At 35.2% G+C, this 12,205-nt stretch overlaps 1 protein-coding gene across 2 annotated transcripts in view; it reads left to right on the forward strand.

Annotated features, from left to right (window-relative positions):
- Positions 1-8,968, forward strand: part of SLC4A4 (solute carrier family 4 member 4) — a 390,757-nt gene extending 381,789 nt beyond the window's left edge. Inside the window, exons 24-26 of one of the 2 annotated variants that reach the window (XM_007998839.3) lie at positions 684-780; positions 3,888-3,967; positions 4,677-8,968. In XM_007998839.3, coding sequence (XP_007997030.3) covers positions 684-780; positions 3,888-3,931 — 141 coding nt within the window. In that variant the 3' untranslated portion in view covers positions 3,932-3,967; positions 4,677-8,968. The remainder of the gene's footprint in view (positions 1-683; positions 781-3,887; positions 3,968-4,676) is intronic. The other variant, XM_007998838.3, reaches the window with a different exon arrangement.
- The last annotated feature ends 3,237 nt before the right edge of the window (positions 8,969-12,205 follow it).

Consider the following 12,205-nt stretch of genomic DNA (forward strand, 5'->3'; position numbering starts at 1 on the left):
TTAGCTGCCTGGTTTTGTCATTTCCATTAGGATTCTCTGCTTATCTGACCATCGTAGACACCTTTTTAAACATTTTATTTTCTTATGTTTTGCTTACATTTTCAGATATCTTTGCCACAAGATAATTGAAATGAACCTTTACCCATAAAATAGTACTTAGCGTAAGAGAGGAAAGTTTATTTTCTAGTGTACATAGAAGGCTTCTTGATAGTGGATATATAAAAAGTCTGTCACTTGTTCTAGAAGGAAAGATGGGTCATGATTTTCCTAGAGACGGAATCAGCATAAACAAAACAAGAATTTCAAGACCGTATTATAACTTTGGAAGTTTCCTAGTTTTAATCTGTTTTTGCATTGAGATCATTTGCTTCACAGATACAACTCATAAACATTGCTGATTGGGAGTCTAAGTGATAGAAAGCTTTACAATTCAGTTGTAGTGATCTCTATTTTGTGTAGTTGTAGCTTTAATGGACTCAGTACCATTAACTCAGAAGAGTAGAAAACAAATGTGAGGGGGAAAGAAGGAATATAGTTAAAAGATAGCAAACTGGAAGTAATTATAGGGCTTTTCTCCTTAGTATTAAGTAAATGATTATATAAAATGGTTTGATCGACAGTAGCAGATAGGAAGGGCTGTATAATAAAAACATTCTAAAACCTGTTGTACATTTTTTTCACAGTCTGACTGCCCATACTCAGAAAAAGTTCCAAGTATTAAAATTCCAATGGACATCATGGAACAGCAACCTTTCCTAAGCGATAGCAAACCTTCTGACAGTGAGTAGAACTAACCTCTTGCATGCTTGCTTGAATATGATTTGCACTTACAGAGAAAAAACACTTTAGAATTGCCATCTGCATTAACTTGCCCTCGATTTTGTTTTTCCTTTTTTCTATGAGAAGATTTACACTTAATTATAATAAAACTTTATTTTTACATACCCTAAGCTTCACTCTTCTTTTTATCCATAACCTTTTAAATTTTTATTTGGTAGTCTTTTCCCTCACCCAAATCATCCCCAGTTTTTCCAACTGCTAAATTAATAACCACGTTTTTAATTGATTTTTCTTTTTTTTTTTCCTGCTGGTATTTTGAATTGCAGCTTATAATACTACATCACTGTCACTGTTTGTCTTCCTTAGGTTTCAACTAGTGATCAAATCAGCTCAAAAGAGAAATTGCATCATTGGTCTCTCAGTGATCAATAAATCAATTGTTAATATTAAGAATCTGGAAAAATTTAATTTTGATTAAATTAGCAGTCATGAAGTATTAGTACAACTTTCTAGATATAATTTATATGCATTTGCTTTCTAATCTCTTCATTCTCCCTTTTGCTATTTCAAAATTATTGTTATAACTGGACTGATCTTTCTAGGGTGACAGCCTGGTGGCTATGGTGAAATGGTTTGTGACATTTTTTTCTTCTGTAATTGAATTAACAGGCCACTTAGTAATGTCAGTGACTATTTCAGACTTTCCCAATAGCAGGTAGCAATTGCCATCAAGCTACTTTCTACTTTGCGTTCTCATTGAAGAAAATGCATCCTTTTAGATTCAGATGCACTTCAGAGTACACTGATCTGTTACAGAAAAAGACAGCTAAGACACTTTTATTTCTATTTTACCAAGCCACCTCGACTTCAATAAGAGGTTACTGTTATCAAGAAATGTTTGGAATGAATGTCTATTGATAAAAAATAATGGGTGTATTAGTTATCAATCATTGAGTAACAAATTACCATAAAACTTAGCAGCTTAAAACAACAAACATGTTTTCTTACACAATTCTTGACATTCAGGAATGCAGGGGCAGCTGATTTTGGTTCTGGCTCAGAGTCTCTCATGAGATTGCAGTCAGAGCTGTCAAGCTGTCAGCTGGGGCTGAGTCTCTGAAGACTTTTTTTTTTTTCCCCAGGAAGAAATGAAAGGATGTATTGAAAATTATAGTATACTCCCCATTGTGGGAGTGGGCCCAAGAATAGGGACTCAAGGGTCCCATTACAAAATTTTTGGGAGTTTAAATATCCTCTGCTTGGGGTACACCCTATGTAAATGAAGAGGATGAAGTAAAGTTACAAACTCATTTACTTGGCCTATGCCCCATGAAGAGGATATTTCCTGTCATAGCCAAAGTGTGAGTAAGCCTTATGTTCCCTGCCTCCAGACCCTGTTTTCCTGCCTCATCTCCTCAAGGAGAGATGTGATCTCCCTAAATCTTCATGGGAGGCAGAGGGACCGATGGCCTTTTTTCTGTAACTGCTTCATTCTGGCTTGGGGCATACTCCCTACCTATTGGGGATCACTGAACTCTCACCCTGCTCTTAGTCTAATGAAGGCAGGGTAGCTTCTTGTATGTCCAGGGCGGTGTCTTCACCTGGAACTGGCTGGAACCTTTGTTGCATGATCATCTGAAGATTGATGGTCTCTAGGCAAGAGGAAATGAATTTGGTTAAAAAGGGGGAATCTTTTTAAACAAAATTCTGGGAGGCCGTTGTTTTGAACTAAGCTCATGCACTAGGCCCCGAAAGACCAAACCAAAGCAAAATGAAGTCATTTGTGCTAAGGCTATAAGGAAACACATTAATTCTAGAACAGACCAGGTTTTGTTTTTTCTTCTGCACATCTCTATAGCAGATATTCTTGACAGCATAGGTATCCACCCACTGAGGTTCCCATTAAATATTTTAGTCTCTGAGGACTTGGTTGGAGCTGGGGATCTGCTTCCAAAAGCACACTCATGGTGTCCTTGGCATGACGTTTGTTTCTTTACCTGTGGGTATCTCTGTAGGACTGCCCATGACATGGCCTCCCTCAGAGCCAGTGATAAAAGAGAAAGAAACCAAGACAGAAGCTGCAGTCTTTTATAACTGAATATCAGAAGTAACAGACCATTACTTCTGTCATATTCTGATGGTTATGCAGCCCCACACTGTTAACTCTGGGAAGGAATTACACAAATTCATAAATACCAGGAGACAGGGATTGCTGAGAGCCATCTTGGAGGCTGGCTACCAGCCTGGATTTAAAGAACCAAGAACTAAAGCAGTCTTACCTTTGGTGTCCAGTTTGTAACCTATAACTTGTAACTAATTTCTGCTAACTTAACGGGGTTTAGTTATGAATTTCTTTTTTAATTTAAGCTCCTCAAGCCATGTTCCAACTTCATTTTTTATCTGTGGAGCATTAATAGCAAAAGCACACTGTGACACACATGTGCTTAACATGTATGTCTTCTGTTGGCATCATACCTTGGTATAGCCCCTTATAAATAAATGCAAAAGCTATTTTTAAAAAATCACTAGCCAGAATTTGAGGCTCATGGAAAAAGTTTATGTGCCAGTTGCCCTTCATCCTCTCAAAACCCCTTTTAAAGGATAAATTGCAAGTCGATATGATATTAGAAATTTACTTAAACAAAATACACTTGAGCATTTTGCCTGAAATGTTTCCTAATGTCATGTTTATCTTTATAATCCATGATGAAAGAACAGAACTGATAGAAGTAGTGTTGCAATATGAGTAAGTACCTCAAAGAAAATCTTTTTTTTTCCTTATGAACAACGCAGGCAAACTTAGGAATGCTCAAGATGGAAGGAAATCCAAAAGCAAGCCTTAGACATTGAGAATGTTGTCACCCTCTAAAAATGATTTGCTTTTTAAGACAGCAGTGATCCATCCCAGAAAACCTAACGTAAAGGAAACGAAGTGATTTTGTCTTCATCACACTAGAGTCTTAGCTTAATACATTTTTTATTGAAATACCTAAACTTGTCTTTTTACCCTTAACAGTTATGGAAGATGCATCAATTTTGTGAAGATTTTTGTTTTATACTTCACCATAGGCCTACTATTTATGTTTCTTAAAACTTTTATTTTATAGGAGAAAGATCACCAACATTCCTTGAACGCCACACATCATGCTGATAAAATTCCTTTCCTTCAGTCACTCGGTATGCCAAGGTAAAGGACAGCCCAGTATTTTATGTTGTTCTGTGGAATAATTGCCCCACAGAAATGTAGTTAATGGTGGGTTATTGACATAACTTCTTGTTCTCCTTCCTCTCTATGATTTCTCTTAAATAAATTACCCAGTGACCAAAACTTGCTCCAGCTTTTACTAGTAGAAAGCATTCTAAGAGACCTGCTTACTCTTACAAATAAGGGAATCTTTCAGTATCATTAAGTTACAACCCAGGATCAACATTAGCTCTTTTAATTTCAGTATTATCCCTGATTTGAAGGAGTGTAACTGGCACTTTCTGACCATTCTTCTCCAGTGGTTTCTTTCCCTCTTCACAAAGTTCCAGAGATTTCAGGTTCTACTTGATTTTCTGAAATCTCTGAATGTTTTTATTATGTCAGTCTTTTTGTCCTTTAATTTCTGACAGCATTACCCACATGGTAGTACCTCTTTTCCTTTTGTGTTTGTTGTTTTTATTGTTTTATTCTAGGTATGAGATCTTATGAAATTTTTTTACTTGAATTTCTTGACTCTACTGATAACCTTCATCCCATTTAAAGTGTTTGTTTTTAATACACAAAGAGAATATTAGTATTAAAAGAGAACAAGGAAGGACATACTTGACTTCTATACAATGCATAAACATTTGACAGATGATGAAAGAAATCTGATTTACTTACTACTTTTTTTTTTTTCCTTTTTCTCTAGTCCTCCTAGAACTCCAGTAAAAGTTGTGCCTCAAATTAGAATAGAACTTGAGCCTGAAGACAATGATTATTTCTGGAGGAGCAAGGGAACAGAAACTACATTGTAACCTGTTTGTCTTTCTTAAAACTGACATTTGTTGTTAATATCGTTGGTTTTTGTTTGGCTGTTTGTTTATTTTTTAACTTTTATTTTGTCTCAGTTTTTGGTCACAGGCCAAATAATACAGCGCTCTCTCTGCTTCTCTCTTGCATAGATACAATCAAGACAATAGTGCACCGTTCCTTAAAAACAGCATCTGAGGAATACCCCTTTTGTTCTTAAACTTTCAGATGTGTCCTCTGATAACCAAATTCTTCTGTCACTCAAGACACAAACACACACAGACCCTGCCCTTTGCCTCTATTAAGCAGAGGATGCAAGTATTAAGGATTTTATAACATGAAAATATTGAAGGAACTTAAAACTTTAGCTTTGGGGCTGTGCTTACTGGCTTGTCTTTGTCTGGTAGAACAAACCTTGACCTCCAGACAGAGTCCCTTCTCATTTATAGAGCTCTCCGGGACTGGAAAAAGTGCTGCTATTTTAACTTGCTCTTGCTTGTAAACCCTAATCTTAGAGTTATCAAAAGAAGAGAAACCTGAAGGTACTTTACTCCCTATAGAGAAATCATTGCCATCATTGTAGCAAGTGCTGGAATGTCCCTTTTTTCCTATGCAACTTTTTTTAACCCTTTAATGAACTTATCTGTTGAGTACATTGAAGAATATTTTTCTTCCTAGATTTTGTTGTTTAAATTATGGGGCCTAACCTGCAACTTATTTTTTGTCAATTTTTAAAACTTTTTTTTAATTACTGTAAAGAAAATGAATTTTTTCCTGCAGCAGGAAACATAGTTTTGAGTAGTTCTACCTCTTATTTGTAGCTGCCAGGCTTTCTGTAAAAATTGTATTGTATATAATGTGATTTTTACACATACATACACACACAAATACACAATCTCTAGGGTAAGCCAGAAGGCAAGATCAGATTAAAAGCACCATGTTTCTAAGCATCAATTTTTCCCTTTCTTTAAAAGAAACTTAACTGTTCTATGAAGGAGATTGAGGGAGAAGAGACAAACTCCTATGTCATGAGAAGAACCGACGTTCTGATAATAGTAGCATCTGGGTGCAGATGCTGATTGTATGACCACGTCAATGTCCTATGCAGTATTGTTAGACATTTTCTCATTTTGAAATATTTGTGTGTTTGTGTATGTGCTCTGTGCCATGGTTGGTGCATATATGTGCAATGTTAGAAAGCAAAAGAGTGACGGTAGGCAGAGGGCAAAGTCATTGAGTCTCTTGTGCCAGTTTTCATAAAACCCAAACCACATATGAAAAAATCCATTAAGGGTCCAAGAAGTCTGTCCATATGAAAATGAGAGCAAATATAGTTTATTTCCCAGATATCAGTCATTATAATTGATATAATAGCTCATACATGCAATATAAAATTCATAGGAGTATTAATAGCCCATTTACATGTCTATAAAATGTAATGGGATTACAGAGCTGCAGAGTACAGTGTAACGGTACTCTCATGCACTTTTTTCAGGATGCAAAGGCAATTATTCTTTGTAAGTGGGACTTTTAGAACATATTAGTGTACATATTATATGTATGTATATTTCAAAGTACCACACTGCAAATTAGACATTTATTAACCAAATTCAACATGGTATTTAAAGGTGATTTTTAATGTGATACATTACATATTGTGAATGTATATTAAAAAACATTTTAAATGTTAAAATTATAATTTTGGATTCATATAACCACAACTGTGATATATCCTAACTATAACCAGTTGTTGAGGGTTATACTAGAAGCAGAATGAAACCACATTTTTTGGTTTGATAATATGCACTTATTGATTCCCACTCATTGTTATGTTACTTAAATTACTATTCTGTCTCCTTGTAATTTTGATTACAAAAATGTTATTATCCTGAGTTAGTTGTTACTTTTATAGTATCTGATACTCCTAAAACTTTTAATTTATACAAATTAGACAATAATGACCCCAATTTTTTCATTAAAATAATAGTGGCAAATTATATGTTATCGTGTTAAAACCTCACCTGCCAAATTCTGGCTTCACATTTGTATTTAGGGCTATCCTTAAAATGATTATTCTGTATTATCTAGCTTTCAATTACCCTAATATAAACCAGTATAAGAAGACTTTCCCTTTTTCTTTACTCATGGAAGCATCAATAAATTGTTTAAAAACTATGTATAGTTTCAGCTTAACCTGTGATCTTGTTAAGTTAAAGGTACTTTTGTTTACTTTTATAAAAGCTCTAGATAAAACATTTTTTTTCTGATCATGAATCAAGTATCTGTGGTTCATGCCCGTCTCTATACCTATCAAAGAACTCCTGAAGCAACTAAACTCATCATGTCAGCCTGTGAGTAGAGGTGAAACCTATGTGTACCTCTGTTTATGATCCATATTGATATTTATGACATGAACACAGAATACTACCTTATATTTGCTAAACAAACAGTTAATATCAAATCCTTTCAATATTCTGAGAACCCAGGGAAGTGTTTAAAAATGTCATTACTTTCAAAGGAACAGAAGTAGTTAACCAAACTAACAAGCAAAACCTGAGGTTTACCTAGTGACACCAAATTATCAGTATCTTATCTAAATTTACCCATTGCCTAAGAATGAACCAGATTTGGCGGTGGTTTTGTTTCTATGCAAACTGGACACAAATTACAACAGTACATTTTTTTTATAAGTGTTTCTCCCTTTTCTCCATAATGTGACTTGCGGAGATAAAGGATTCAAAAGACAAAGACAAAGTCCGCTTAGAGTTGTTAACCAGAAAGTCCTGGCTGTGGTTGCAGAAACACTGTTGGAAGAAAAGAGATGACTAAGCCAAGCGTCTGCCTTATCAAAAGAGCAAAAATGCGTCTGGTTTTGTGTTTGGGAGAAAAATATCTTGGACACACTGTTTTCCTTGATAAAAGTCATCTTCTCTACTGTGTGAAATGAATACTTGGAATTCTAATTGTTTTGTGTGCCAGGAGCAGTAATGTCCCTGCCTCTTCTCCCAATCAAGGTTGAGGAGTGGGGCTGGGGAGAGGACTTAACTGACTTAAAAAGTAGGAAAACAAAAACCTCTCTCCTCAGCCTTCCACCTCCAAGAGAGGAGGAAAAACAGTTGTCTGCTGTCTGTAATTCAGTTTGCGTGTATTTTATGCTCATGCACCAACCCATACAGAGTAAATCTTTTATCAACTATATACTGGTGTTTAATAGAGAATGATTGTCTTCCGAGTTTTTTGGTTCCTTTTTTAACTGTGTTAAAGTACTTGAAATGTATTGACTGCTGACTATATTTTAAAAACAAAATGAAATAATTTGAGTTGTATTACAGAGGTTGACATTGTTCAGGGATGGGACAAAGCCTTCTTCAATCCTTTTCATACTACTTAATGATTTTGGTGCAGGAACCTGAGATTTTCTGATTTATATTTCATGATATTTCACATCTGCTCTTCACAGCATGAGCATGAAGCCCAGTGGCACTAAGTGGCTGGGTACAATCAAGTGATATTTTGTAGCACTTCACTATCTGAAAGGCCATGAGTTTTCAGATGATTTCATTGAGCTTCATTGCAGCCTAAAATTTAAAAAAAGTTTTGTAATATGCTAACCAGTCAAGTTGTGTTTTGACCAGAGATTTAGGTATGTCCAATTTCCTGGCTCATTTCATTGTGCTCTATGGGTACGTATAAAAAGCAAGAATTCTGTTTCCTAGGCAAATATAGCAACTCAGGGCTAAAGTCATCCAGTGAAACTTTTAGAGCCAGAAGTAACTTTGTCCCAGTCCTACAATGTGAAAAGAGTGAATAGTTGCCTCTTTTTAGCCATTTTCATGGCTGGTACATATTCGTACACATTACTTTTCAGAATCAATACGCACTTTCAGATATTCTTATTTTTATTCTCTTAAGTCTTTATTAACTTTGGAGAGAGAAATGATGCATCTTTTTATTTTAAATGAAGTAGATCAACATGGTGGAACAAAATGATAAAGAACAGAACACATTTCAATATATTACTAATAACTTTTTCCAATATAAATCCTAAAATTCCTATAACATAGTATTTTACAGTTTTATGAAGCTTTCTATTGTGACTTTTATGGAATTAAGAGATGAAGAAGATGAGATATTTTAGCATTTATATTTTTCAAAATTATATGTATACTTAAAATAAAGTAACTTTATGCATTTATGAGTGTCAAGTGTTTCTGTTCAATGCCTCAAATAATTGTTAAATGCTTATTAGTTTACTTCTTTGGGTGATGCAGGGAATACAAAGATGATTAAGTCAGAGTCCCTGTCCCCACATTGCTTTAGTTACTCCAGGTAGGAGGATAAAATTAGTATCCAAATTATATTTTTTAAAAAAGCTTGTAAGAATTATCTGAGTATTAATGAAATGTTATTATGCAAAGAATCAAAGCAAGAAAAAATAGGTCCAACTAAGAGCGATAGGAATTTTTTTTTGAGAAGATAGTATTGTCTTCTTTTATAAAGTTAGTGAAATATAAAATACCACTTTCTTGAATTCAGGATGTGGTATACAGTAAATCAATTCTCAAAACAAAAAAAACTGCTAAACATAATAAGTAATTATTAAAAAATAATTGTTCAAATGAATGAAATCTTAGAATGATTTTTAACAGAAGATACATTATATACACTTTTGCTGGGTCTGTCCAAGGTTTTGTGTAATATTTAAAATTCTCTAGGTAACTTCAGTCCAAAATTATAATCAGAGAGTGGTGGTGTTGGGTTGGGGGGTGGGTACCAAATAATAGGATGAAAGAGAACTTCCAGTTGCAGTAAAAGGTGACGTAAAAACAAAAATAATGAGGCGGTGACATTGGCTCCGTCTTTCAATCTGAAAACTTAACGGAGATAATCGCTCTGAGTATGAGGGGACTGATAGTGGTGGTGATAATGGGGGCTAGGGAATGGGATTTGAATTTTATCATTGAGCGGAAAGCAGCAGCAGAAGCCACACACGGAATAGATTCTAATACGGGAGAATTTGTATCTTCAGCATACACACAGAAGATTCATTAAATAATATTGTCATGCATAACGATAAAAGTCAAGAAATTAGATCAAATTATATTTAGTATATTATGAAAAAATATATACTTTTGCATATGTTTTTGCATTTTTACCAACCCTTCATTATGCTATATAGCCTACCTGTCCCCTCTGAGAACTAGGAGGTAGAACACAAAACCCTCTGAGATACCAAATCTTCTTTCTCAAGGTCTAGGCATGACAGCTTGAGCACTTTAGAGCTCAAATCCTCATTCAGAATATATTTATGCTCATTTAATTCAAAATGTTAACAAGCTCAGTCATCTATAGATTTCTTTAAATGGAGGAAATTAGAAACAACAGAGAAAATTATTGATAAGAGAATTGATGTAGCAAGAATAGCTTAGTCTTGACAGGAAGAAGATATTTTAAAACTGTATAAAATACATTCAAATACTTAAGAATTGGGTTTTTTAGTTCAGAGGCAGGACACCACAACTGGTCTTTTATATTGACTGAATTATTAATTCACTGATTAAATTATTAACCTGATTAAATATCTTAAAGGTAAAAATAAATTGTAATTAGTGGTCTGAATAATGATTTAGGGACATGAAGAAAATATTAATCCATATTTGATTTTTGTTCATTCATCCTTGATAAACATTGAATGAGGTAGTTGCTGAAGAACCAAAAATAAGACATGATTCTTAATTTCAAGTAACCATCAAATGAGAAAGAAAGACGTGTAGTCAAAGTAGTGCAATAACAATTTATAAGCACTATAATAGAAGTATGTGCTGGGTACCGGGGATGGCCAAATGAAGAAGTTAACAATTCTTTGTGGGAATAAGAGGCCAAATTGTCAGGAAGTCTCAAAGCAATCTGTCAGTTTTTTGTTTGTTTGTTTGTTTGTTTGTTTTGTGTGTGTGAGCAAGTGTTTGCCAGACAAATAGTCTGAAGTGGAATTAAGAAAGTGGTTAGAGACATTTCAAACCTGGAAGATGTAAGACGAAATGGTGCAGGCAGAGAATTGCCATTCATTTGTTCTATTACTAATTTAATAATAATGGCACATCTGTGTGCCAGACTCTTTGTTAAGTTAAAGCAACGAACAAAAAAAAAAAAAAAAAAAAAGATATAATCCCTGCCCTAATGAATTGTGTGTTTTAGAAGAGGAGATATATAATAAATAAACTTAAAAATTGTAAATACAGTATTATAAATTACAGTAAGTGTTGTAAAAGGATGGGGAAATGGGAGAATAAACCTGACTAATGGATACTGGGTGGACCTTGGAGGGATAGTTGAGTGGAGACCTGAAGCATGTGTGGAAGAAGGCAGGTAGACGGTGAGAAGATTGGCCTACGCAGAGGAAACACCATGGCAGTTAAGACAGAAGGGGCTGAAGGAGAAAGAGAATGTGGAAAGTTCAAGGAACAGTACATTTTTGTGGAGACTAAGTACCAGCATATCCGACTGAACACATTGGCCAGTTAGGAGCTTGTGGTCTGACCAGGGAAGGTCTGAACGAGGCTTTTCAGAGATGATAGTTTCTGAGAATACAAGGTCCGTGATGTGTTTCCTGGAGATAGTGTACCTCTCGGTAGTGTTTGACACCATGGTACCCTTCCTGCAGCTCAGAGTTTGGCCTGACATTAAAGGGCAGTGGCAATCTGCTAAGGGTTTTTGGAAGAGAAACAGCTCATTGGATTTGACCAGAATAAGGAATAGATTGGAGAGGTGCTGGACTGAGGCAGACTGACCAATGGAAACCATTGCAATAATCCAAATGAGGGATGATAGTGGGATTGATCCAGAGTTAGGCTTTGCCAGGAGGGTGCATCAGATGGGCAGCAGAGCTTCTGGACACTTCTGTCTCCTGGATTTTCTCATATATTTATGCCTAAATCTTCTTAGAATTTGTCACACCTTTTTATTTCTTCCTCAAACAAATTGTCGGTGTTTAATCCTTTGTCTCTTTCTCTTTCTTCTTAGGTGCTTTTGTGAGCTCCCCTTCCTCTTGTCTGTTTCATACTTGTATTCTTCCAGGTTTCTGCCCAAGGCATGACTCTTACTCCTCTTGTTCTGTCACAGCAATGGTACCCATTTGAAGCCACCTATGTGTCTTCAAATAGCATCCATATGCTGATAACTACACAATCTGCACTTTCAGTTCAGATCTCTCCTGAACTTTTGACTTAGATGTTCAACTGATTCCAGAACACTTGGATTTAAATGACATGTGTTAACTTATCCAAATCAAAACTTACCCATCTACCCCACTGAAGCATATCTCTCAAGTTCCCTATGTCACAAAGAATGCCATCTGCCAGGTAGTAGCTTAGTTCAGGCACCTGAATGTCATTCTTAATTCCCACCTCTTATTTCACTCCTTCAATGAAC

The sequence above is a fragment of the Chlorocebus sabaeus genome, chromosome 7 (assembly GCF_047675955.1).
Source record: "Chlorocebus sabaeus isolate Y175 chromosome 7, mChlSab1.0.hap1, whole genome shotgun sequence".
NCBI classification, from domain to species: Eukaryota; Metazoa; Chordata; class Mammalia; order Primates; family Cercopithecidae; genus Chlorocebus; species Chlorocebus sabaeus.